The 27,975-nt window shown below is 41.3% G+C and overlaps 1 protein-coding gene across 2 annotated transcripts in view; it reads left to right on the forward strand.

Moving 5' to 3' along the window:
- The window catches only part of KCNH1 (potassium voltage-gated channel subfamily H member 1), a 347,794-nt gene that overhangs the window by 180,605 nt on the left and 139,214 nt on the right, over positions 1-27,975 (forward strand). For both annotated transcript variants that reach the window (XM_030557589.1, XM_030557590.1), the window contains one exon: positions 3,099-3,351. In XM_030557589.1, the coding sequence (XP_030413449.1) occupies positions 3,099-3,351 (253 nt within the window). The remainder of the gene's footprint in view (positions 1-3,098; positions 3,352-27,975) is intronic.

Consider the following 27,975-nt stretch of genomic DNA (forward strand, 5'->3'; position numbering starts at 1 on the left):
GATAGGGGGAGCCAGAAGCATTCTGGATGAGAGTTTCATAAAATCATTGTCTCCTCCTTCCAACACCAAGGTTGAGTAAGGCCAAAGTTATGAGAAGATTCCATCCACTTCTGTTTTGAGCTCTCACTGGACCCTGCAGGAGAGTTTCCTAGATGGCTTCATACACCATGAAATACCACTAGCTCCATGGATGTCTGCTGCCTCTCTCTTCATGCATTATTTCCATACAGAACAATTTCAGGCAGTCAGTATGAGGTCATGGTAGCAACATTGCCAAACCATTGTAGTTGGCACCTTTTTGATGATAGTAGTCACTCACTGTACTTTTAGTCTTCTATGGATGTCATCATTTCTTTAGTCCGTCTAACCTTGTCGTACCTGGATATGGTGCAAGCAACTAATTTCAGATATTTGCAGCTCTTGCTCCAGATGCTTTATCAGTACCCATGTTTCACAAACATGAAGTAATATGGGTACAATGAGAGCACTGTATATAAACTAGGTTTAGCTGTCATGGACATGGTAAGTTAAGGTTCCAAACATTTATATTCAGGCAAGTGAACATTCTCCTGGCAGTAGCTGTCCACTTGTCAATGTTGTTTTCATAGTGGCTGTCATGCCTTATGATGGAATCTAAGTAGCAGAAACTCTCTACTTGTTCAGTGTTGACACTGTTAATGATGAGTTTAGGCTGTTTCTTAATTTCTGATGTTTCAGTTAGTTTGGTCTTTTGTTCAATTTTAATCTCCATTCTGTTGTGTATAGGTTAGTTGTGGCTTCTTGGTTCTATTCCTCTGTAGGCCTTACCATTATAATGATGTTTGCAAAGTCAAGGTGATTGATCATTTGTCCCGATATCCTGTGGCCACCACCAATGTTATTCAGGGAACTGGACAAGAAATTTTCTAAGTATAGAGCAAAAGGTATGAGACTAAATATGCATACCTGTTTGACCCCAGTTTTCACTTCAAACCACTTGGTCAGCTCACCATCATCAGTAATGCTGGTTTATATTGTATGCCTTCATAAAGTTATTGTTAGCAAAATCAGAAGTTTTCCTGTAATTGCCCCAGTTATAACAGCACCTGAAAATATGTATGTAACAATAAGATAATTGTGAAGTGTGTATGTGTGTGCACACATGCTTCCTAGGCTAATCTCTGAATGGCAAGTTTCTGCAAATATGGTATGTATGTGTGAACATAAACATTCCAAGTGTAAATTGGGTAACTGTACAGCTAACTACACCTCTACCTCAGTATAACGCAAACCGATATAATACGAATTCGGCTATAACGTGGTAAAGCAGTGCTCTGGGGTGAGCGGGGCTGCGCACTCCGGTGGATCAAAGCAAGTTCGATATAACGCAGTTTCACCTATAACATGGTAAGATTTTTTTTTTGGCTCCCGAGGACAGCGTTGGTATCGAGGTAGAGGTTTATCTCACTTATGTGTGTCCAAGCCAAATGTTGTATCCTCATTCCTAATGTGGGAATGTACAGCCTGAAAAGTTGCAGAACTACTGTTGTTCTGCCACTCAGCATGGGCAGACTGGAGGGATCATCAAATAGGGTCCACGCCCAAGCACCACAGACGTATTTCTCAGCCTCGGGCTGCATCCTATAGTAGCATGGCTCCTTCGGGGTAGGACTAGAAACTTAAAGCTTTAGTGGACCTGCAACAGATCCGCTTGCCTCCAGACTAGGGAGCCATGGTAGTTAAGGAGACTCTTACAGTGGCTGTTGATTAGTTTTCTTCTGGCACACCGCACTCTTGGTTGTAGAATTCCATCCCTCCAGCTCTGTAGAGGACTCATGAGCAAAGCCTCGTACCTAGGCTTTGGCCAGTGATAGAAGATTTGAGCCTGGAGGCATATTTGCATACACAAATAAGAAGCTGTGTGCAGGGATGCAGGCACATAGTTAACATGCCATATAGATGAAAATATGGGCTTTGGAACTCTAGTTTTGTACCATGGTGGTCCCTTATTATAGTCTCTGATAAGTCTACCTATGAGCTTTTGCACTGAACCACTACCCTCCTTCCATCAAGGGATGGATGCATGGGAGTAACTTTGGAGCTCATGAAGGTTGGTTCCTTAAGTGGATGAAGTAGTTACTTTTGGGAAAAATAAGGCAAACACCATCTACTCTATTAGAAGTATTTCTCACAAATAATGAGTGTTGATGTCCAGTCCATCAGAGATTAATGCTGCAGGAAAGCTGGTGATCCCAAATTCCTATTCATGTTGTACAATTCCAGAGTTTTCACTAGTCATTTTAAATTTGTATGTACACTGGCAAATCCACTGTCCCCACTTCACCTGTGTCTGTAGCATGTCAACAATCTCTGAAGGTAGATGTGACACTCGACACAACAGGATCACTAATGCAGTGGCACAAATATACACATAAAGATAGAAATATATTAATAAAAAAGGCTTGATAAACAGAAACCCATTAGGATGGTGCACTAGAAGAAATGTTGTCCCTGGAAGGTTAAAGATTCCCCACTATGGAAAACCAGGTGGAAGCCAACTTATCTCACACACAAAGGACTCTTTTCATTCTTGCCAGCGGGTGAGGTGTTTATACTTCTGTAGTTAGCCACGATAGGTTAATACATTTTCTGCTTCAGCTTAAAGGAATCCATGACTCCCCTTACCACGCACACTTCACGTAGGTAATGCGCTATACACAGTTTGTACAGATTTTTCATGGAATTTTCCTATTAAAAATGAAATATCCATCAAATACAAGCCCACGGCATTAGCAGTTTTTTCTGCTCAAGCTTTGTGCATTGCTGTGCTGTTAATTTTACTGTTTTAAAAACCTGCAGCATTTATTCTAGTAATTCAATATCCAGCAGAGCATGTTGCCAAGATAAAACATTATTTTCCTTCTGGTATTGTGAAGTAGGCTAAGTTAATATTATGGAGTTTTTTTCTTTTAACTGAGGGTGGAAATGTATGAGAAGAATGCTGTAGCTCTTAAACTCTGCTATAGGTTAAAAAAAAATGGGATGACACAATGAAGGCAACCAGCCGATAGAAGCTCTAGAACTCTTTCATAGAAACTGATGATCTAATCTCCTTTTAGGTTTTACAGATCTGCCCTAAGGATATGCGAGCAGACATCTGTGTGCATCTGAACCGCAAAGTTTTCAAGGAGCACCCAGCATTCAGACTGGCTAGCGATGGGTGCCTTCGAGCCCTGGCCATGGAATTTCAGACAGTACACTGTGCACCCGGGGATCTGATCTACCATGCTGGCGAGAGTGTGGACAGCCTTTGCTTTGTGGTTTCAGGGTCTTTGGAAGTAATCCAAGACGATGAAGTTGTTGCTATTTTGGGTACGTCTCATTGTTTATAGTGCATGCACGTATGTGCCTACCTAATATAATGCTAATCTTCTACATTCTATAACACCTTCCATTAAAGAGTCTCATCGTGCTTTCAAACCATTAATTAATTTTAGCCTCATAATGCCCTGGTGAGGTATTTGTGTATTATCACCCCCCTTTAACAGGTAAAGAAACAGAGGCAGAGAAGAGATTGTGACTTGTTCAAGGTCACATAGAAACCTGGTACAGAAGCATAAGAGAATCCTTCCTGCTTCATGTGAGTCTGTGTAAAGGTGCATGCACCTCACCTGTAACTGTTTTCCAAACTGCTCAGCCCTGGCCTAGCTGTGCTCCCATTGAGGTCAATGGGAGTTTTAATGCTGCCTTCAGAGTGACCAGAGTTAGGTCAGTGCTGAGTGGTTTTGAAAATTGCACCTATAATTGTTTAGATTCAGTTTGGTTGTTTTTTTTTTTAAAAGGGTTCTGTGTTCAGTGTCTCCATAATAAAATGAATATTTTAAAACTAAAAGCAATTCTTGTGGGATGACTCAGGAGACGGTTTACAGACAATGGTGTCTCACTTAACCAGGTATGTGTTATAGTAAGCAAATGCTAATGTCATTTATAATCCCTTTTCAAAACAATAGTCTGTCTCCCAAGGTCAAAGTAATCTAGAAATGCAGAGGATTTAAACTAGGAATGGCACTCTAGGTTGGAGGCATTAAAACCGCATAAAGAGCTCGCAGTGATGCGAACAACACTCTGAAGGAGAAAAGACGGATAATCCAGTAGACGTAGCTAAATCATGAGGTGGCTAGAGCATTGAAAAGGCGATATTTATCCCTTGATTCTGTTTGACCTTTTTGTGAAAACGTAGAACCTCACGGTGGCTTAAACCAGTATCTGTCACTCATACCAGCCTTAAAAAAACAAACAAAAACAAAAATCTCACCAACCCAGTAACCTTAATCTCTCAGAACAGATATACCCAACTCTTCTACCAGAAATTTCTACTGGCAAAATAAGACTGCTCCACTGGGCTCAGTTCTCCACTGCCCCTGAACAGAGCTGCATAAGTAGTGTGGTTAGCTTAGAGGTCTGGAGAACTTTGCCTGTGATGTTTTACAGTCAATTTTGCACGTGTAAGTGAGTAAAGATGGTGCAAAGCAGTGAAGTAATCAGGTCTATTTTGTTCTATAGCAAGTGTATGTGTGTGTAAAACACATGTAATAGTTTAATCCTGTAAGATACTGAGCAGTGTCTGCTACTCCTGAAGTCACACATCCAGGCAGACACTTATTCCATTTTCACATGCTGACTTCAGTAATTAATACGGCTAATGTGAAACGTAATGTCTTAAGTTGAAGTATCACCTTGTATCCCATTACCCTATTTCCCCCCTACTATATTCATCAGAAGAATACAGAATATCTACTACTGTGTTTAATTAATTTAAACAGAAAGGAATTGAAATAGGCCATTTTAAAAAATATAAACAAATTCCTTCATGTTAGCATCACCATCTACCCTTGTTTAATTTTCACAACTATTTTTAAAAGAAGTCAACATGAATTCCTGAAGAAATTAATGTTAAGGAAACCCAAGGTCCCAATGCATTGAGAGCTGATGTTGTCATCAATAAAAGATTATGGATAAATAAATAAGGCCACTCACTCAGTGCCTGAATGAATAGAAATTATTATTTTGTATTATCACTGTTCTCATGGGACAATAAATAGATTGATTCCCTTGATATTCTCCTCATCCCCCCGCCTTTTTTAAATAAAACTTGCAAGCAGAAGCAGCTCCAATGGCAGTTTGAGTGGACCCTGTGTTTTACTTGTGAGACTAATAGATTAATGCAAAAGTCAGGAGATTTGGGTTCTATTTGTGGCTCTGCCAGGACCAGCTGTGGGAATTGGACAAGTTGCATAGGGGCAAATTTTCTGTGTGGTTTCCAACCTGAGGAATTTCCTTCCCACAAAATTCAGGGTGTGGCGTCTTCCATGGAGGCTACTCCAGCCCAACAGTTGGAGTGGGTTCTGCAGACTGTTTAAACTCCCATTCCCTTGTTTCAGATTGGAATAGCAAGTTCTCTGGCCCTGCCCCACTTACCCTGCACCGTAGCATCCAGTGGTCTCTCCAAAAGCTGAGCTCTGTGCAGCAGAGGGGATATGCATGCTCCTATGCAGTCTTGGCACTTTCCCTTCCTCCAACACAGAAAAATCTCACCAGTTCCATTGTCAAGAGTGCCTCCAAAGAGGTAGGGTTAGGGTTTCCCCTTTAACATAACTTCTCTGTAGTTTTCTTATCTGTAAAATGGGGATACTATTTTCTACTCCACAGGACTTATAAAAGTACTTTGACACCCTTAGATGGAAGGCACTACCGAGGGGCAAAGTGTTATTTATTTAAATTGAGTCCAATTCAAAAGTATATTTTGCATATAAATTGTTCCTTGGCCTGACCCGGCATACCTCCCAATTTGTGGGTGTTGGGCCTGCATAAGGAATACAGGCTCTGGTGCTAGAAGTGTATAAAAAAGCACCACCATTTTTTTTTAACTTGTATAAGTCATGTACAATTGTTCTGTTATCTGAAATTAAAGGTGGCTTGTCAGTTCTTAACCTCGGCTGAAAAGGAGGGGGTTATGGCATGGCATACATCCAATTAACATTGCAAGTAGAATTTCTCAAAAACAGGCTCTGACCATTGATTCAAAGAGCTAATTCTGCACCAAGCAGGAATACACCACCAATGAAGAGTGTGGCCTAAATTCTGTCTAATGGCCTCTTTTCATACTAGTTCACACAAGTTATTCAAATGGACCAGATACATCTGAAGCAGGCCTAGGAAGATAGCTTTCTGTTAACATTCAGGAACACTTTTGAATCACCCTCTTCTGGATAGAATATACTGATCAGCCTGTTCAGGCATTGTTCCATCCCAACCAATCAATTGAATTATGAGCGAGTTCTTTTTTAAAGATATCCTAAATATAAATGTACATTGAAACAGTAAAAGGCCCCATTCCTGTGAAAATTTATCTGCTTGTTTAATTTTACGCATGTGGTGTAGTGCGTTGGAAGTCAACCCAGAAGAATTAAACACATGTAAACCTTTTGCAGGATTGGGGCTTCCCACTGCTTACTACGTGTTGAGTGACTTATGAGGCCATTAAGACTGTTGCTAGAGCTGAGTGAATAACACACACAGTTTTCCTCAATCATTCAGACTTAAATACAAATATGCTCCAGTTCTGTTTGCTTCCCATGAACATTCATGCAACACATATAACCAGCAATAGTACTCACTGAGGAGGAAAAAAATCTATTCTGAATTGCATGAGAAACATGATTGTAGATGTGTTGTTGAGCCAGAAAGCAGACGTGATTTGTCACCAATCATAACTAAACAACCCAGCTTGAATTTTAAAGATCAAGCATCAAATAGGAAGCCACAGAATACATGAAATTTATGCAAATTTGTAGGATAATTTTGACTAATGAACACATTGAAGGGAATTATAATCTCCTCAATTATTCCAAGAACAAAAAAAACCAAGATAAATTAATAAAACAAGCATTGCAATTAGGAACAAATGCTGTGTCTTCCATTGCAGTAAGTTGCATCTCTAAATTACTCTGTGTGAATGTTGTACAGTATTATCTAAAATTAAGACAAGACGCCCTTAATCTTCTAAAGATTTGAACCAATTTAGAGCCAACATTTTCTAGTACTGAAATTATTGACCCTCACAGGACAGCATATTAAAAGTGTGCTGCAGTTCGCTGGTGTTTGGAATACTCTGTGTACTCTTCCATAGTATCACTGTAAATCAAGTCTACCTAGTATCCAAATAAAAAGTCTAGTTTCAGTTCAAACTCATCTTCTCAGAATAAGTGATTGACTTTGACTTCAAAATGGAGTGACGCACAGACTGGCATAAAAGAAAATTGCATTCAAAGCAGAAGAGAAGAATTAGGCATTTTCTGTGGCCACCTAATTAACACACATTCCTTGGTAGCTAGAAGGGTAGGGAAAGGCAGATAAAGAGCATAGTCAAACCACTGATCTATTTTACAGGATTCATGGTTTGTTATGATGGAAATTTTTGTTGCTATTGTCTGATTTTTGTATCTTATTTCTTTAACACTGTAGAAACTTTGCTTTAGTAGCATTCATATAGTACAATAATTGTGTGACACTTCACAGAAATTCAGGACAAGAAGTTCCCTGCAATAGGGAGCTTACCATAAACTCATGTATTGTTATTTATCTATGTGGGAGCTAGGGAAAGGGGAGAGACAGCAGGGAAGGCTGTTTATATGAGGATTATTTTGTATGTTTAAAGTTTTGTTTTTTTTAAATGGGCAGGTGTGAGACCAGGGGTATATAGATAAGGTATGTTTGGAGATTAGTTGGAGCAAAGCTATCCAGGTAACTTCTACAAATAGTATTAGACAACTTTTTCAACCCTTATGTCCTCTGATTTCCTTAAGGATCTTCTTTTGGGTAGGAGTACAATTTGAAGCTAAATTATATCTTCGGATACATGAATAAAAGAGCCATAGACAGTCAAGCATATGCTCCCTGAAATCAGAGGACAGAGTTTGGCCAATCATATTTTTAGGTTTTCTGCATTTTCTCTCTGGGTCTCAAACAAATACTTTGTTAGGTTTTCCACAGCTTTCTGTTCCTTCCACTCACACCATTACTTAGTGCTATAGGTGTACTCAGAACTTTTACAGTACACAGAAAGTGCAAGACAAATAACAGAATCCCTGCCTTGAAAAGTATTATAGGTGGCACAGGTAGTCTGACATCCTATTATCAGATCCTGTTTCTAGTTGCTTATAACTTTGCTAAACTTTAGCCTTTTGGGCTGAAATTTTCAGTGCTGGGTATTTGTCTTAGACTGAATCTCTTTGGAAATTTTTCAGCAAAAATGGTTCAGCTGTTTCTCAGAACAAGGTTAGAGGAAAATACATTGTTTTGCCCAAATAACAAAATTCTTACAGATGTTTCATTGAGGATCTCTAGAGCCTCAGTGCTATGGAGCCAGGGACATGACATTTGGCAGAGGGCTGGCCATCATGTCACGGATATGTCTTTTGCCCTCCCCATTAAAATCTGCCCATATTTGGCTCAGATGCAAGCCTTTGAAAAAATCATAGTTTGAATATGCACAGTAGAGACTTGTTAGAGTATGGCAGCTAAATTCTCTGAAGATTCCATCAGTACTGAGCATGCTCCAGGCTGGGACTGAGCATGACTTTCCCTGCATTGTGGGGAAAAAATAGTATTTAATTACATAATCACATACTATGTCATAATGCATACTCACAAGGGGGCCAAATTAAGGTGCAAAGGCAAGCTGGATTCTGGCATTTCCTAACTTTTGAGTGAGTAACTTTGCAACCTTAACATTCTTTTAATGTAGTTTCTGTGTGTAATACAGTTTAAAAATAGACAGGTGTACAATGCAGTCAGACATTATGGCTCAGTAATATCCGTGGAGCCATAAAGTGTTATGCAGTCATTGTATCTGGAATATTTTATGGAAAGGGTGGGTTTGATGGAGGATTTTGAAGGAAGAGAGAAGGCTTGGCATATGTTAACTGGGAGGATGCTTCATGCTTAGGCATTGGCATGAGACAAAGTTTGGAGTTGTAAAAAAAGGAAGGAGAAAAAGGGTATGTGTACACTTGGAGCTGGCAGTATGATGCTAAAAATAGCAGGGTAGCCATGGTGGTACCGGCAGTGGCGAGTGGCAGGATGAGCTAGCTGCCCCGAGTACAAACCGAGCCATTGGCACATGAGTGGCTAGCCCAAGCTGCTGCCCATGTTACTGTGGCTACGCTACCCTAGAATAATGAGAAGTAGTGTGAGCATGTTTCCTCAAGCTGGGAATCACACTCTACCCAGTTGAAGTGTAAACATACTCAAAGGAAGCCATAAGACGTGAGGCTGGGTGGACTGGATAGTCACTGTTAAGAAACACACAACCACATTCTGCTTGTGTATATATACCTCTCTTCATCGTCTGCCTCTTCATATCTCCTTCCTTTGCCATATGAGATGACAAAACTGGTGCTCTCTCTCCAGATGTAGTCTAGATAGTTTGTTTTTTATAGAAAACCACATAGGAACAAAATTACATGTTGTTTATAAATAACTTCGATAAATAGACTAGTGATCAATAGAATGCTTTGTTATGAAAGCCGATAAATAGTGTTCAACCCAAAGGCAGTGGCCCCTAAGCAGGAATATTTTTGCCCCTCCCCCACAACTCATACTAAATAAAAGCCAGTATGGGGCCACCTTGAGCTACTTGGGGTTCTAAGCAATTGCTTAGTCTCCTTATGCCTAAGGCTAGCTCTGGTTCAGCCTCTACAGTGATGGGATACATAAATACCTAGGCAAGAGAGTGATCAAGAATGCTCTCTCTCTCTTTTAGTAGTGGTAGTAAATAATAATAAACAATGTAGCTCAAATCTGACCTGTATGACATGAAAATGGGACTACCAGGGAAAACCCAACTTGCTGGAAATTTGAAGGAAGGAAGCAAGCAAACTGTCCAAGCAAAAGCTGCTACTTGTACTAGACCTGATCTCTTATGTTTAAAGATTGTGTTGTGGATTGGGGTAGTGTGGCCCAAGGGATCAGCAGGAGCCTGTGTGTATCTTGCAGTTGACCAGGGATAGGAAGCAGCCTTGCGGCATGGGGCCTGAGAAATTGGTCTGGTGGAGACTTATTTTAACCTGAGATCACTGATTCTTGTTTACTAAATTGACCACCTTTTTTTAACCTGAGAAGGCCATGGAAAATAGTAGAAGTGTCCTGTCTTTGCTCAACCAAAGCTGTAAGCAATGACTGTATGCAGAGGATACACTAAATGTGATAAGGCCATAACTGTCCTTGAAGTTAATGACTACGGCCAACGTTTCCCAAATTGGATGCATAAAATGAAGAAAATGGGTCTAATTTTCAAAACATTCCCAGTTCTCATTGAAGTCCATTAGAGTTGTGGGTGATTTGAAAATCAGGCTGTTCTTCTTTTTAAGTGCTAAAATATGGAGTTAGGTACCTAACTTTAAGCACTCACTTTTTGGAAACGTTGGACCTCCTTTTCAAATGAGGCATGTAAGCTGAGCCCTGCACCAAATATGTGCAGGAAACAACTGGGTGTTTGCTTATGCCAGTAGGGGAGCTATTAATAAATACCTGTTTTGTGCATCCAGCTATCTGATTCTGTGCACAGAGTCCGGATTTGTCCATGTGTGGGGGCAGTTTAGGTGTCCAACTGATCATTTGATCCTAAGAGTTACTGTCTCAGCTCCACTACATTTATCATGTTTAGCATGTAACATTCCATGTTTGAGCTAAAATATGTTACTCTTGTGTGCAGATTGTTTGTCTTAGCAAAAGGCACTAATGGCTAAGCCCTCAATCTGTAGTGCAACAGTGGCATTAAAATACTACAGCAATGGAGGCCATACTGGTGGAATCCCCATTGCGACTGATGAATTAATGGGAATTGAGTGCCTGGCCTCGAGTGTGGAAGTGAATAGCTCTTCAAATAGACTTTGTTTCCTCAGAAAGGAGTTGTCTACAGCATTTCTTAGCTTTCAAATAGGAATGTATAATGGTTTTGCTCTTCTTTACTATTGGCTACTATAGAGGATTTTAGTTCAATGAGCAGGTATGGTGCTTTTTGCGTTATCTGTGCATGCTGACCTAAAAACAAATATGAGTAAGGATATGAACTGTTTGCATTCTGTGTAAAGACTAGGAAATGATGAAGCTTCATGGCAAAGTCGTTAATGCAACCTCATAATTCAGTACGACATAATATGCATTTTCCTTTGTGTGTTTTCCTCTTACTCCTTTCCTGGCAGGTTTGTTCAAAATGTGCCACTGTAAAGACACGTTTTAGAACATTTACATTTTTTGTGGAGCTGTACGGGCTGGAACATATTTGCTGACTCGTGTAATTGGCAGGTGCTTGAGAAATAGTGTAAAAATATTATTGAAACACCATGCCTACATTATTGCTTAAATACATTTAATTTGAGAGTATCTGTTGTAAACAAGAAAACAGGAGGCATGATATTAATTTTTCCTCAGTTATTCAGCCTGTGTCCTCAGATCCCTGAGAGGGATTCACCCTAAGAAGTGCAAGTGATGTTCCCATTGCTTCCTTCCCCCAAGTTTAGCTGGCAGGGAATAGCTTGGATCGCAGGGGGAGGCCCCTATAGGCTTCGTGTTCAGTGACTTCAATCACGTATTAAGCTGGGGGCTGGGCGGGAGAAGCTGTTGCCCCGCTTGCTGGAGGAAGGTGTGTACCTCTTTAAGGGTATGTCTACACTACGGGATTACTCCTATTTTACAGAATTTGATTTTTGGAAACAGATTGTATAAAGTCGAATGCAAGTGGCCATACTAAGCACATTAATTCGGCGGTTTACGTCCATAGTACCGAGGCTAGTGTCGACTTCCGGAGCGTTGCACTGTGGGTAGCTATCCCGTAGTTCCCGCAGTCTCCCCGCAGTCTCCCCTACCCATTGGAATTCTGGGTTGAGATTGCAATGCCTGATGGGGCAAAAAACATTGTCGCTGGTGATTCTTGGTATATGTCGCTAGGTCCCCCTCTCTCTCCCTCCCTTCCGTGAAAGCAATGGCAGACAGCCGTTTCGCACCTTTTTTCCTGGGTTACCTGTGCAGACACCATACCACGGCAAACATGGAGCCTGCTCAGCTCAATGCAGCAGTCATGAACATTGTAAACACCTCGCACATTATGGTGCAGTTTATGCTGAACCAGAACCTGCAAAACCAGGCGAGGAGGAGGCAGCAGCGCAGCGACGAGAGTGATGAGGAAATGGACACAGAATTCTCTCAAACCATGGGCCCCGGAGCTTTGGAGATCATGGTGTTAATGGGGCAGGTTCATGCCACGGAACGCCTATTCTGGTCACGGGAAAAAAGCACAGACTGGTGGGACTGCATAATGTTGCAGGTGTGGGATGATTCCCTGTGACTGCGAAACTTTCTCATGCGTAGGGCCACTTTCATGGAACTTTGTGACTTGCTTTCCCCTACCCTGAAGCACCAAATACCAAGATGAGAGCAATCCTCACAGTTGAGAAGCAAGTGGCGATAGCCCTGTGGAAACTTGCAACGCCAGACAGCTACTGGTCAGTTGGGAATCAATTTGGAGTGGGCAAATCTACTGTGGGGGCTGCTGTGATGCAAGTAGCTAAAGCAATCATTGAGCTGCTGCTACCAAAGGTAGTGACTCTGGGACATATGCAGGTCATATTGGATGGCTTTGCTGCAATGGGATTCCCTAACTGTGGTGGAGGGATAGATGGCTCCCATATCTCTATCTTGGCATTGGAGCACCAGGGCAGCCAGTACATAAACTGCAAGGGATACTTTTCAATGGTGCTGCAAGCACTGGTGAATCACAAGGGACGTTTCACCAACATCAACGTGGGATGGCCGGGAAGCGTTCATGACGCTCATATCTTCAGGAACACTAATCTGTTTAAGTGGCTGCAGCAAGGGATCTACTTCCCAGACCAGAAAATAACTGTTGGAGATATTGAAATGCCTGTAGTTATCCTTGTGGACCCAGCCTACCCCTTAATGCCATGGCTTATGAAGCCATACACAGGCAGCCTGGACAGTAGTCAGGAGCTGTTCAACTATAGGCTGAGCAAGTGCAGAATGGTGGTAGAATGTGCATTTGGATATTTAAAGGGACGCTGGTGCATTTTACTGACTCATTCAGACCTCAGCCAAACCAATATACCCATTGTTATTGCTGTTTGCTGTGTGCTCCACAATCTCTGTGAGAGTAAGGGGGAGACATTTATGGCAGGATGGGAGGTTGAGGCAAATTGGCTGGCCGCTGATTACACGCAGCCAGACACCAGGGTGATTAGAGGAGCACACCAGGAAGCACTGCGCATCAGAGAAGCTTTGAAAACCAGGCTACAGTGTGAGAATTCTGTTTCTCCTTGATGAAAACCCTACCCCCTTGATTGACTCATTCCCTGTAAGCCACCCACCCTCTCCCCTTTGATCACAGCTTACTTTAAAAGGAAATAAAGTCACTATCATTTAAAAACCATGTATTCTTTATTAATTGATTATAAAAATAGGGAGAGAACTGACAAGGTAGCCGATGTGGGAGGAGGGAAGAAAAGGTCACTTCAAAACTTGTTGAATGACAGCTTTTTGCTTGGACTGTCCATTGGGGTGGAGTGGGTGGGTGCACGGATCCTCCCCCCCCCCCGCGTTCTTACACGTCTGGGTGAGGAGGCTATGGAACTTGGGAAGGTGGTTATACAGGGCTGCAGCGGCACTCTGTGATCCTTCTGTCATTCCTGAAGCTCCATCAGACGCCAAAGCATGTCCGTTTGATCCTGCAGTAGCTCCAGTGTTGCATCCTGCCTCTTCTGATCTTCCTGCTGCCACCTCTCGTCTTGAGCGTCCCTCCTGTCCTCACGTTCGTTGGCCGCTTTCCTGTACTGTGATACTGTGTTCTTCCACTCATTCAAATGAGCTCTTTCCCTGTGGGTTGACTGCATGATTTCAGAGAACATTTCATCTCATGTGCATTTTTTTCGCTGCCTTATCTGAGAGAGCCTTCGGGATGGAGGAGGGAAGCTTGAAAAATTTGCAGCTGCGGGAGGGGAAAAAAGGGAGAGAAGTATTTAGAAAGATACATTTTACAGAACAATGGTTATACTCTTTCACGGTGAACAACACTATTCCCATTACATAGCACATGTGATTTCGGTACAAGTTCGCATTTTGCATCTTAATATTGAGGGCCTGCGGCTTTGGTGTTAGAGATCACAGATGCAGGGTCGGGCAACAGAATTCGGCTTTCATGCAGCCATGATAAGTCTTTTGGCTTCTGCAACCTTCATAAAAGCAGCACCCTCCTTTCCCATACCAAGCAAAGCCCATTGAGTGCTGCGGTTTTTGTGTTAACTTGCAGCAGCAGAAACCAAACTAACCCCTGCCACCATCCAACTCTCTGGGATGATCCCTTTGCCCCTCCCCCTAACCACGTGGCTGGTATCGGGGAAGATCCCTCCTAGCCAAACGTGAACAGCTCAGCGCCAATGCTCCTCCCCCCTCACCACTTGGCTAACTGCCGGGAAGGATTTCTTTTCAGCCCCAGGCAAATGTCCCCGTAGGGACCGCCACCTCTGTCTCCTTAATTAAATTCCTGTATTTCAATCAGGTTACCATGAACGATATCACTATCCTGAGGATAACAGTGAGATAAAGAATGGATGTTGCTTGAATGCCAGCAAACACTGGGACCATACACTGCTAGGCTTTGTCATGCAATGATACCAGATTACTTGCTACTAGCATGGCGTGGTCAAGTGTCCTACCATGGAGGATAGAATAAGGCTGCACTGCCCAGAAACCTTCTACAAAAGCTTTTTGAGTACCTCCAGGAGAGCTTCATGGAGATGTTCCTGGAGGATTTCTGCTCCATCCCCAGACACGTTAACAGACTTTTCCAGTAACTGTACTGGCTACAAATGGATCCCAAGTCTTCAGGGCAAATTAATCATTAAAAACGTTTGATTTTAAACCATGTTTTATATTTACAAAGGTACACTCCACCAGAGGTCCTTCCTTTGGCTTCATGGGACGGGATAGTGCCTTGGGAGAGTTGGGAGGCTACTTCAGTCAGGCTGAAAAAAAGATCCTGGCTGTTGGAGAGAACGGAGTGCTGTGTGCTCTCCGCAAGCTGCTGCTCCTCCTCATCATCATCATCATCTTCCCTGTCCACAAAATTCTCAGGCATGGCTGAGATTACCCCTGCCTCAGAATCCACAATCAGGGGTGGGGTAGTGATGATGGACCCCCCTAGAATTGCATGCAGCTTAGCGTAGAAGCGGCATGTCTACGGCTCTGCACCGGACCATCCGTTTGCTTCTTTGGTTTTCTGGTAGGCTTGTCTGAGCTCCTTAATTTTCACACAGCACTGTAGTGAGTCCCCATTGTGGCCTCTCTCCATCATGCCCTTGGAGACTTTTTTTCAAATGTTTTGGCATTTCGTCTTTTGGAACTTAGTTCTAATAGCACGGAATAGTCTCCCTATATAGCGATCAGATCCAGTACCTTCCATACAGTCCATGCTGGTGCTCTTTTTCTATTCTCAGACTGCATAGTCACCTGTGCTGAAGAGCTCTGCATGGTCACCTGTGCTCTCCACAATGGGCAAACAGGAAATGAAATTCAAAAGTTTGTGGGGCTTTTCCTGTCTACCTGGCCAGTGCATCCAAGTTCAGATTGCTGTCCAGAGTGGTCAAAATGGTGCACCATGAGATGGCTCCCAGAGGCCAATACTATTGAATTGTGTCCACACTAACCCTAATTCGAACCAGTAATGTTGTTTTCAGCGCTACTCCCCTAGTCGGAAATCGATTTTAAGAGCCTTTTATGTCTAAGTAAATGGCTTTGTTGTGTGGACGAGTGCAGGATTAATTCGATTTAGCACTGCTAAATTCGACCTAAATGCATAGTGTAAACCAGGCCTAAGAGATAGAGGCATGGAGTGAGTTTGCAGCAGCTGTGAAGTAGATCATCGTGGTGATGCTTGAATCATAGGAGGGAGGAGCCGGACTTCTGTCACCCTGAAAGAGGTGTAATTTTGATTCAGCCAGAGGGCTAAATGAATGCATTGACGAGGGAACCTGAGTCAGTGGCCACATATTCATGAAGAGGAGGCAAGCCCTGCTACAGCACCTCACACTTTGACAATGGAAAAATCACAATGTAGATCCACGTGTGATTATTAGTACTGCTCTCAGAGCTGACAGAACATAACATAATTGAAAAAATTGTCGGAATGATTTTGCATATAACCCAAGATGAGTTTGACATTCTGTCTGTGGAGTTTGTAAATGGATATTGAGTGTGAATTTGTAATCCAAGTATGGCTGCTTTAATTTATTTATCACCACCGGGGTTCTGTGTGTCTCAGATGTACATGTATTTACTTTATTTAAGATAACCTGTTGGATGACAGAAAAATGCTGTTTGCATGTCCCCAGAATACGAGTTATTATTTATAAAGCTATAACTCTGAGGAGGAGACTACTCTCTCTCTCTCAAAATACCATGTGAGCTTGATGTGTCACATTCTGTTTCAAAAGAACATTAAATGGTCCGTTTACTTTGGGTGGAGAAATTCCTGCTGATTTAATTTTATCTAATTGCAATCTTAAAGGATGCAAACAATTGTTCTTATAATGTTCCTTTGAAATTGCTTTAGTTTCCTCATTTAGCCATAAACCGTTGTTCAGCTGTAGGCACAGAAGGCTAGATTCTGATTGTAGCAGGACAGATTCCTCTCCTGGCAAGGGTGGGCATGTGGGTAAATCACACCCTTTTACATTTAGAGGAGTGGGTATACCAGAGGGGTAATCTACCTTGAGTAAGGGGAAGTGGAAATGCAGAATTTCCATCCGGGAAGGCAGCTGTAAAATCTGTCTGGCGGCCCACCAGCAGTGTCTCCCATCTTGTATGTCATGTGGAAGTCGCATCTTCCAACCTGTCTGGCTTCACTCGGTGGCCATCCCCCACCCATGTGTTGAGTGGTTCACCGTCATCGGTGGAGTGGGCTGTGCAGATCATTCATGCTGCTGTGCCCTCTCACTAAGTTAGTTTCCATCACCTGAACGTGGTATTCCACTGCCGACGGCTGAATCTGGAACAGAGACTAAGGCCTGCTCAGCACTAGAACGTCCTACTGGCATAGCTACCTCATCTAAGAGTATAAACTGCTGGTATAGACTGTGTCTTTATTGGGAGAATTTACCAATATATCTATCCTGGCAAACCCTTCCTAGTGTAGATACGGCCTTACTGTGATTTATACTGGCAAATATGGGAATAGATTAGAGTTGCATTTAAAATATACATAGGGAAAAAAAGCAAGTAGCCATCAAAGTAAAGTATTTAAAACCTTTTAGGAAGCACAGATAATTTTACTAAAGTGCCCAGGTGACTTAGGAGCCTAGGACCCTTTTGCAAATGGGACTTAGGTGTCTAACTTTTGTAAATGTTACCCTTCATCTCTATTTATTCTCCATCTGAGTTTAAAATGTTTTTCCTTTCACGTTATAGGATTTTGAATGAAAACTGCCAAGCTGCTGTCTTTTAAGGACCAAGAAATAAATTGTGTGTGGTGGATCATGAGGTGTTAGCAGGGTTTCCTGAACCTCTTAACAAAGTAATTAATGTCACAATGCTGCTTTAAGATGGCATTTTGTAAATTGAACAGTAATTCACTTTTGAAAGCAGAATTATTAATTAAAACCCACTTCCATCTCTTGGTACTGGTATTGATCCCCGTTTTTTTAAGTGGGTCTGTTCAGAATTGCAGGCCACCTCCAATCCTCCTTGCTACCAGACTGCTAACCCTGATGCAGGCAGTTCAGACTAACCTATGGTTTTCGTTGTGTATTTAATGAACTTCACTGAGGGGAAAAATCAGATTGGTCTGATTTACTAATCCTGTGTTTGGGATGTGTCCTACAAAAGAGCTTAATGTAAAAACTAATACACATCTTGAGGCTGATCCTGCTTCTGTTGTCTCAGTAGGAGCAGGAGTTGTCACTATATATGTGGATTTTGCTTTCTAATGGAGGATAGGAAGAGTGAAACAGTGCAGCCATTACTCACATACTAAGGACACCAAGGAAAAAGCACAGTTAGTTGGTATCAGGAGCCTCTGGTTTGAGGGTTTGTCTGGAAATCTGCTGTTTGTCTCTAATTTCTGGTAGCGCATGAAATGTAGAAGTCATCTGTCACAAAAATATCCATTTCGTGCTTAAGCCTGCAGATAGTTTAAAATGAGAGGTGTGCGTAATGTGTAGGTATCACACTGCTTCTAACCAATTGACAAATTGCTCCTTAGAGACTCTGGAGAAGAAGGATCTTACTGCAAAAACAGGCCATGTTCATGAACCTCAGCCAGTTCTTTGAGGAAGTTTGGCTGAATATTTGACACCAGATGAGTGTCATGGATTTGTTTCATAACACACAATTTATGCAACTCTACTTAAAATACCCCCTGGTCCTGTGCGTATGCTGAGGTGCTAGATTCACTCCGTTATTTGTGGAAATAGTCCCTTAAGAATGACTGTATCTCTGCGAACAGCACACAACTGCAGGGCTGACAAGTGTTCTAGTCACACAGGAGAGACAAGGTGGGGGAGGTAATATCTTTTATTGGACCAACTTCTGTTGGTGAGAGAGAGAAGCTTTCGAGCCATGCAGAGCTCTTCTTGAAAGCTCAACTCTGTGTCACCAACAGTGGTTGGTCCAGTAAAAGACATTATCTCACCCACCTCATCTCTCTCATATCCTGGGATTGACCCAGCTACAGCTACACTAATTACATGTGGGCGGTTTCGAGTTAGACGTGGGCAGTATTGATCACTGATGTACAAATACACCAGTGCCCAAAATGTGAAGATGCTACTACATATCCAAGTGTTGTAAGAGTCTAGGGACCTGCAACGCCTATTCACTTGGTACCTTTCAAGATTTGGCTTACAGCTGGAAAGGTGTGTCATAGACCAAATAGCAGCCTATTTCCAAATAGTGGTGGTTGAAAACGGTCAGTGTATTTTGGAAAAAGTATCAAAAATGTTTTTTTTTTCCATTTTTTTGTTTTTTGCAAAAATCACCCCCCAATTTAATTTGCTTTTTTTACACCCATCCTTTTTTCAGTGGCCAGAAGGAAAAAGGAGAAGAAAAGGAAATAGAGTGTTCAAAGGGGGAAAGGAGAAAATTGGAAAAACCCTCCCAATGCTATCATGTGGGCCAATGTCTGAAAACACATGTAGCCACATGCATGTACATATATCTCATATTGTATATTCACTTTCCATCAGGAAAGGCACTCCTGAATAGCATTCTGAGGCTTCCTAGCTGAGGCCATGATCCAAAACCCATAGAAGTCGATGGAAAGGCTTCCTTGGACTTCAGTCAGCTTTGCCGCCACCTGCATCTGCAATATGTTATGATTAAAAATAAATATCAGTGCAACACATCCAATAACATGGGATATAGGGATGGATTTTCAGGCACTATGCTCTATTTAGGCAAATGCAAATAATTCTGGATATAGTTGTGGGCCTGCAGTTTTGATCACTCACATACCAAATTCTGATTTGTCAGCTCAACTAGACCTTGTCCACACTTAAAGTTGTGCCACTTTAAACATGCTGATATAGTAAAAGTGGCAAAAACTGCCAGAGTAGACACAGTTATGTTGGTATAAAAATGCTTGTTCTGCTACAGTTTTATTCCAGTTTGGCAAAGTGAAATAAGCTATACTGGTGTAATTGCATCTCCACTAGGGCTTATACTGGCATCACTATTTTCACCCCTCTTCCTCCTCCTCCCCAAAATCACACCCCTAACTAACATAGCTATGCCAGTAAAACTTTTGCATGTAGACGTAAGGCCTGATTCTGTGAGGTGCTAAGTGCATTTCTAATAGTTTCGTGCAACATTAAAGCTGAGAAATCAAGTCCTCAAAAATCTGGTAATTCCCAAAGGTAAGGCTCTTATTACAAGCATTAACTCAGCCATGTATTTATGGTGTTTTTATGGTAACTGTTAAAAAAACAACAACGCAAGAACAAATTGCAACTTCTTGTGTTGCAAACTGAAGCTCTCAGTGGAAATGGTGATTATTTTGCCTCAGCGATCTGAGTCATGAGATGTATTCTGTTCTCTTTTTCTTAGAGATAAACAAGTGAATTATAACAGCAACAAACCCCTTATTATAGGATGCTAGGTCAGGGTAGAGCATTAGAGTAATTGTGTAAAATTTTCCTTTGTCCAGGGTCTTGTTTTATTATTATAGGATGCTAGGTCAGGGTAGAGCATTAGAGTAATTGTGTAAAATTTTCCTTTGTCCAGGGTCTTGTTTTAATAGAGGAAAGCTAATTGATGATGCAGATCACATAGTGATTCTTATGAAAGTCAATGGTACCAAACACGTGTTGAAGAAAACACTGCATGCCACAAGACCTAGTGCTATAGATAGTAAATTATAATAACTTTATGAGAGATTATTAGGTTATGTACAGAAATACAATTATACAAATTACATTTATTTGCAAATTTTTTGAAGTACAAACTATATCCTTTATGGTTTGATCTGCAATGGGTATATGGATTATAGATACGGGTGCATAAGAAATGTTAGATTTGTATAGTATCTAAGTACTTTATAACTATCCTCTTATCACCTAAGTAGCCCTTACATGAGTTTGTTCGTGAATATGTGGGACCAGGGGTGTATGCAGGGTTCATTTCCCTCCACCAGTTCAAGTGCAGCCAGTTCTGGTGTGGGAAGAATCAGCTGTTTAACAATGCACAGCATCTCTACACAACAGTTTAGGACAGGAAGTGAAGCCAAATATGGTGATAGGTTCTTTACATTAAGCATTCAGGAAAAGAAACACATACAAAAAGGAAGCTATAAAACTGTTACTGAAAAGCAAGATTAGTACCAACTTCATGTGTTAACAAAACAGAGCATTATAAATAAGCTTTTAGCTCATGTAGTTGAGGCTCATATACTAAGTTTCAGAGGTCCCAGGTTTGATCCCACTTGCTGACGACTATGATTTGACAGCATTACAAAGATGCAGTGTAAATATTTGAAAGTGCAGGGGGAACGCTATCCTACTTGGAATATGGCCTGACAGTGAGGTTAAAACCTTGACTTCTGTGCACAGTGCAAGGGAACCTGTGTTGACCATAAGTGGTCTATATCACGATTTCACAGTGTGCCTCCTCCAGGAGACATTACCTCCTACAACCTAGTTCTTCCACAGCTAAATACATGGCACGATTTTGATTGAGTACTGATTCAAGAAGTGTGTAGCCTGCTCCATCAAAGACAACAGTGCCTGCAGCACCTGGAGTTTATCCGGAAAGGTTTCCATCCAGCAAAGCACTTAAGCACATGCATAACTCGAAGCGTGTGGATAGACCTATCAACTCCAATAGAATGTTGAAGTCACTACTGTGACACTATTCACGTGTTTGTGTTTTGCGATATCAAGGCTCAAATGCTGACAAAACTCAATCTTGCTTAGCCTGTGATATCTGACTGTACGCGGAACAGCTACTAAGTCACTTTGAGCCAATATCTGAGAGGGAATGACTAGAATGTATGTGCATACCACATTGTTCTATTCACTAGGCAGACCACAGAGCAGTGGTTCTCAACCTGTTAACTATTGTGCTCCTCATATGCAGCTCTTTGTGTTATGTGGGCTGTATCAATACAATATATATACTACCGGTATGGCCCTGAGGATGTCACATGGGTCGCAGCTATTTCTCTGTTTTCTGTCTGCAAATCAGACCCAGAGCAGATCTCTCATTCCAGTCAGTTACAAGGTTTTTGAAACTCAAAAGTTAGCACCAGTTTGAGTAAATGTATTTGAGCAACTACCTCGGAATATTCAAATTTATATTTCAGCATACATGAATTTTAAGAACTAAACCTGTAAAATTACAAAATGTGCATACTCATATTTAAAAGTTGGCATTTTACAAATTGTTTGTGAAAAGTAAAGTGACTTGGAGCAAAGTTGCATATATTTTGTTTCCAAGAAATGTCATGAAATATTTGCTATTTTTGCATGACCCTATTTAATGTGCATTTTACTGTATCTAACCGGACTTGCTAGGTTTTATAAAATAAATTTTAAATAAAAATCCTATAAAAATAAAACATTCCTCTATACACACACTTCTCCTCTCCCTGGAGAGACGGTGAGAAAGAGAGTTTGTCACTTAATGTGCTGCAGGAATGTGCTCTCATACCACGGTAATGAGGATGGTGGAAGAGCCTATACAGAGTAGAATAGAATTATACCTTGCCCAGCACTGTGGTATCTGAGCCCCTGAGTTTAAATAAGGAAAAAATGACAGCTCTAAAGAACAATTTCCCTTTATGCTAGCACTGTGAGATTGCAGCCATGAGTAAAGGTTTTTCAGATATTCTCCCCAAAAGAGAAATTCCTTTCATGGATGTTCTGCTGATCATACAGTAGCCATCGCTGCCACATGCATGTTTGAATTCTCAATTCTGTCTTGTATTCGGTGTATATTCTAGGAAGAACATTACCTTACCTGAGGCTTGAGTGACTATGGAAAAGAGCCATAAAGCTGTAAGGCACAAAGCTGCAATAGATTTCAGTAGCTGTAATTGGAAGAACCAGCCGGTAGCAATGCCTGATCCAGCCCCATTCGAGTCAGTGACAAAACTCCTATCAATTTAAATGGGAGCAGGATCCTGGCCTTTTCTGTGTGTGCAAAGGAAACAGAAAGGTGATAGTTTGGCTACTGCCCTTTTCCCATTGTTTTGCTAAGGTCAAGTGGAGGAAAAGGAACAGAGAAATATCACAGTGACATAGGACTGGAGGGGACCCCCTGAGTAATTGAGGCCATTCCCCTGCTTTCACAGGGAACCCCTATCACATAATTTATCAAGCTTCATTTTAAAAACTGATTAGGTGGTTTGCCCCTACCACTCCTATTGGGAGCTGTTCCAGGACCTCACTCCTCTGATGATTAGAAATCTACTAATTTCCTGAATTTATTCATAGCTGGTTTATACCTATTTGTTCTTATGCCAACATAGTCCTTTAGCTTAAATAGCTCTTTTCTCTCCCTGGTGTTTACTGTTCTGCTGCATTTATAGAGAGCAATCAAATCCTCTCTCCGTCTTCATTTTGCAAGGCTAAATAAGCCAAGCTCTGTTAGTCTCCTCTCATAAGACGAGCTCACCATTCCCCTGATCATCCTAGTAGCTCTTCTCTACATCTGTTCTACTGTGAATTCAGACTGGAGCCTTGGCTAGTAGAAAATAATATAGATCAGCTCCATACTTGAGTAGTGATTTGTGTCTTATTACTGGCTCAATTTGGACTTTGAGTCATAACCTAAATAGCCTAGAACAGCAAATCACCTTCATGTGCCAACCCCTGCCAAGGGCATTGTGTTGGAGGACCAGAACAAAGGTCACTGAAGTGGCTGAGAACTTGTGCAAACAATCTGTGGGACAGAATGCGGTTCCTAACCCTCCCCTGATACCACATTCTCACTAGAAAATGGTTGCCTGGGTTCATTGCTTTGCTGACGCCTTTTCACTGCCTTAAAGTTATGTTAAGGGGGAAGATGATATTTTGTTTTCTTCTGGCGCTTGTACTTTGTCCTCAGAAGTTTCTCTGAAGTCCAATATTTTTCATGTAAAAATAAGGGAAAATGTATTCATTTACATTTTATGTCCAACTTGGGGAGGCATTTAATTAAAACTACACAAAAAAATTAAGCCTTTCGGGGCCTGATTTCTGGTCTCGTTTACATCTCTGAATTATAAGGAGTAATTCCACTTAAGTCAATGCACTTGCACATGAATAAAACTGTTGAGAGCAGAATCAGGGCTTATCACCCCAAGTTGGCTTTTCATCCTCTGCTCCCATTTTAATTGCAGGGCACAATTGGAGCAGGAAAAGCACAGAGAGAAAGAGAAGATTTTTTTTAACTTCAAAACAGTGTTTTAGCCAAATACTTACCCAGAACAGAGAACCATAGGGGGCTCTGGCTTTTCCTATTTTGTGACCACACTTCATTTTGCAATAGTCTGAGCCTCCACTTGTTTGGATGGAGAGGAAGAATCCTGGGGACTCAGCTCTATGGAAGCCCTTTATTGAGGTACATAGAGGATATTCTGCTTGGATGTTGCATATTATCAGCACATGTGTAATTCTGATAAGTGTCAAAGACACCAGTATTTCCTGAAGCATGATCTCCTAGGTCACTGTTAGGGCTGCACTGCTCTTGAGATATTATACCAAGGGTGCTGGAACAATTTGTGTAGTAGGGGTGCTGAGAATCATTACACCAAACTGTAAAACCTGTACAAGCCAGGGGGTGCGGGAGCACCCTTACTTCCAGCACCTATGCATTACACTGAGCAGCATCAGAAAGCTTCCGCAAAATTGCACCACAGTGGCCTTGGATCATTTCAGCACACCATCATATACAGTAGCATTAAAATATCTGGCATTTTTAGCATCTCTTTGTATCATCTCGCTAGTGTGTGGAAACAGAGTTCTTGGATGTTTTTAGTAGTTTGAATGAAACTTCATCTCTTGTGTAAGAAAGTATGAGAGAGGTAGCCATGTTAGTCTGGATCTGGAAAAGCAGCAAAGAGTCCTGTGGCACCTTATAGACTAACAAACGTTTTGGAGCATGAGCTTTCGTGGGTGAATGCTCACTTCGTCTGATGTATCTAACGAAGTGGGTAGTCACTCACGAAAGCTCATGCTCCAAAACATTTGTTAGTCTATAAGGTGCCACAGGACTCTTTGCTGCTTGTGTAAGAAAGAACAGCCATCAAGCCAGATTCTGGCCTCAGGGGAGTATGAATCTTGAGTTGCTTTGTTGACTTCAGTGCAGCTTTCTGATGCAGATTCTGTTTAACGCACATTGAAGACCACCTGATCCAAACCCCACTGAAGGTAATGGAAAAACTCCTATTAACTTTAATAGGCTTTGGCGCAAGCCTCAAGATCAGAGCCCTGCATATGTCTTGTAGCTAGGCCCTAATAATAGGATCAAGGCAAAAATATACCATGAATCCAAGCATCTCTGAATTTTGTGGGGTTGTAAATTTAGACCTAGATTCAAAATACTTTATTAGATACATTACTCTTTTACTCAGCTACTGAATCTACTGCCTGCACTGGTTTGAATAATGTCTGCTTGCACAACTGAGCAAACCAAGTTTTACTTTTATTAGCACTTCAGGGCAATATAGCTATGGTGAGCTGAATTCTGTTCTCTCTACCACAATAGCAACAAAATAATCAGCAAAATTCAAATGACAGCATCTTCATTACCAATGCTACTTTTGAGAGGCAGAAAAAACCCAGGTTGAGCATGCTGTGCAGGCAGTTGGAAAAAATCATCTTTTGACTTATAAACTGAGCAGCAGATCTGATATGGAGTCACTGGAAGAAAATAAATATGGCATACCATCGTGTCAGTTTTACGGAATCACTTTTCAGAGCCTACATAAGCTTTAAAACAAAAACCAAGCAATGAATTATTTGGTTTTCCTCAGAGCGGCAGTGAGCTGAAAGTGGAAACGGGCCCCAGCCCACAATCCCCAAAAGGTATATAAATGATTGATGGTAAAAGCTTAGATCATCTAGTTTAGTAGTGACTGAAGGATAATGTCCCTGCGTGTGTCTGGAATGCAGTGGGAGAGGGATCTGAGGAAGAATACCCTGTGACACGCTTCTGAATGTATTCTCTAGATTATCTTCCTCAGGAGTTGAGGTGGAGGTAGGAGCATAGGTGAAGAGAGACCCTAGTCTATTCTTTCCCTCTGCCACCCTTGGACATTTCTTCACCAAAGAGCTTTCGGATCCATTTTACTCCTTCTCTGTTTTGTTTACTTTACTTTTTAAATTATAGATATTTGGCACAAAACTCAGCCATTTAGTCTTGTCCATTTTTACTGACCACTTTGCTTTATTGAGAGACTGAGAAGAGGAAGTATGTGGATGTTGAAATTGTTAGGTTCTTTGTTGTGAGTAGGAAAGTGATTGTTCTGACCTGATGTGTCTAACTCGTGGATGTAAGTAAGTTTCTGCTGCTATGGGAGTCTTCCCCATCCTTCTCTTTTGACAATTTTTTTCAACATTGGTTTCATAAATTTAATAAATTTCCACCTTTTTCTCCCCCTCCCCGCAAGTCTTCACTTTGTTTTGAAGCTGACAGCCACCGGCAGGGCTTTGTAAATTGCAGGAAAGGATCTTTTAAAAAAACATGCTCTTGACAGAAATACAACAGTGTGGAGCTTGCACGAAGAGTTATTTGAAAAATTAAACCTGGATATTTTAGAGATGGCAGACCACATCCTTGGCTGATGTGAATTGGCATAAGTCCATCAACTTCAATGGAGTCATGTCTGTTACATAGGCCAGCTGAAGATCTAGCCCATCATTCAAAAAAAAAAGGGAGGGGGAGGGGAATTCCCTGGGATGTGCCATTATGATGATGACATTCAGCCTGTATATATAATGTGCTTGCTTACAAATTAATATTCCTGCCTCTGTGAGATAGGTAAGTAAGTAAACTAGCTCAATGTTACAAATGAGGAAATTTGCCTAGGAGGTTAAGAAACTTGCTTAGAGCCAACAAGAGATTTAGGAGCAGAACTGGGGTTTAACCTTCAAGAATTCCTCATTTTGCTCAGGCTACTAGGCAGACATGCACACTTGCATACTTGGTAGCATCAAATGGCATTCATTTGAAACAGTTGTCCAGCTAATTGCATGGCAAATTCTGGATTCGAGGCATATTTATTACAAAGGTCAACAACCCCTTTTTATCCAGTGAAACACATATTTCTTATAGTGCATAAAAATCAGTACACTTCAATGACTGCGGTGAGTGAATGCCTTCTGGGAGAGGGCCTGTGTTAAGTGAGTGGATACTAGCTTCCTGTGAGGCTTGGGACCATGTTTTAATGATTAATCTTGATCTATGCAATTTGATCCAGAAAGCAAATATTTAAGACAGAAAAATGTCATTTAAACAATGAGCACTATTATTAATAATGATGGTGATAAAGCTATTTACTGCAGCAGGGTATTTAGTGTTACCGTGTTATTTGCAGATTCCCTATTGTTAGAATATGAGATCAGGCAAATAAGATGGTAAATTTATACTGCACTTGGCACATAAGCGTTCAGTTTTAATAACGTGCATGGTTCTCTGTAAGGGGAGTAGAAGGAGAGGGAACTAACCAACATGGTACCTTTACTAATGTCTCTGACGCTAGCCCTGGGGAAAACCGAATAGGTGGAATTGGAGTGTCTAAGGATGGGTTCAATACATACTGACACTTGAAATGTAGCCGACATTCCTCCATAGAGTTCAGAGATAAAATTGGCTCATATGTTACAAGGTACCAGACTGGATTTTACAGAAGAATGTAGCATAGCTTATAAAATACAGTTTGTCAGTACACATGGATTAATACACCAGATGGCCAATGTCATCCACTCAAGAGGAAAACATTTATACTTTAGTGGGAAAGAAGGAAGCAGAAGGAAAGCTCATGGAATCACACAGAAATTCTGGTTTGGTGGTGAAGTTTTCTTGATCTCTTACATATTTCTTCATTCTTAGCCCTCTGTGGCAAAGAGGCCCATTTGCTGGTTCATTTCTCTTGTCAGGCCTAACACACTGTTGTCATAATCGGTATCTAAAAAGTGTTGTGTAAGATATAATTGGAAAACTGATAACGTACTGATCTTTAGTATTCTTGTGTGATGTATGGATGGGACGGATACAAAGGAAATTGTCTCATGATATTAGTATGGTTGTGGCTTGGTTTTTAGGGAGTTTTTGCTGAACTCCCATAATTTAACACAGAAAATGAAGAAATGGCAAATTTAATTTTTTTCGTGACTTACAAGAAATGAAGCTGCAATAAAGCAGAGGTGCTGGGTTGAAATTTGGAGCTCAGAA

Source organism: Gopherus evgoodei, chromosome 3 (assembly GCF_007399415.2).
Source record: "Gopherus evgoodei ecotype Sinaloan lineage chromosome 3, rGopEvg1_v1.p, whole genome shotgun sequence".
NCBI lineage: Eukaryota > Metazoa > Chordata > Testudines > Testudinidae > Gopherus > Gopherus evgoodei.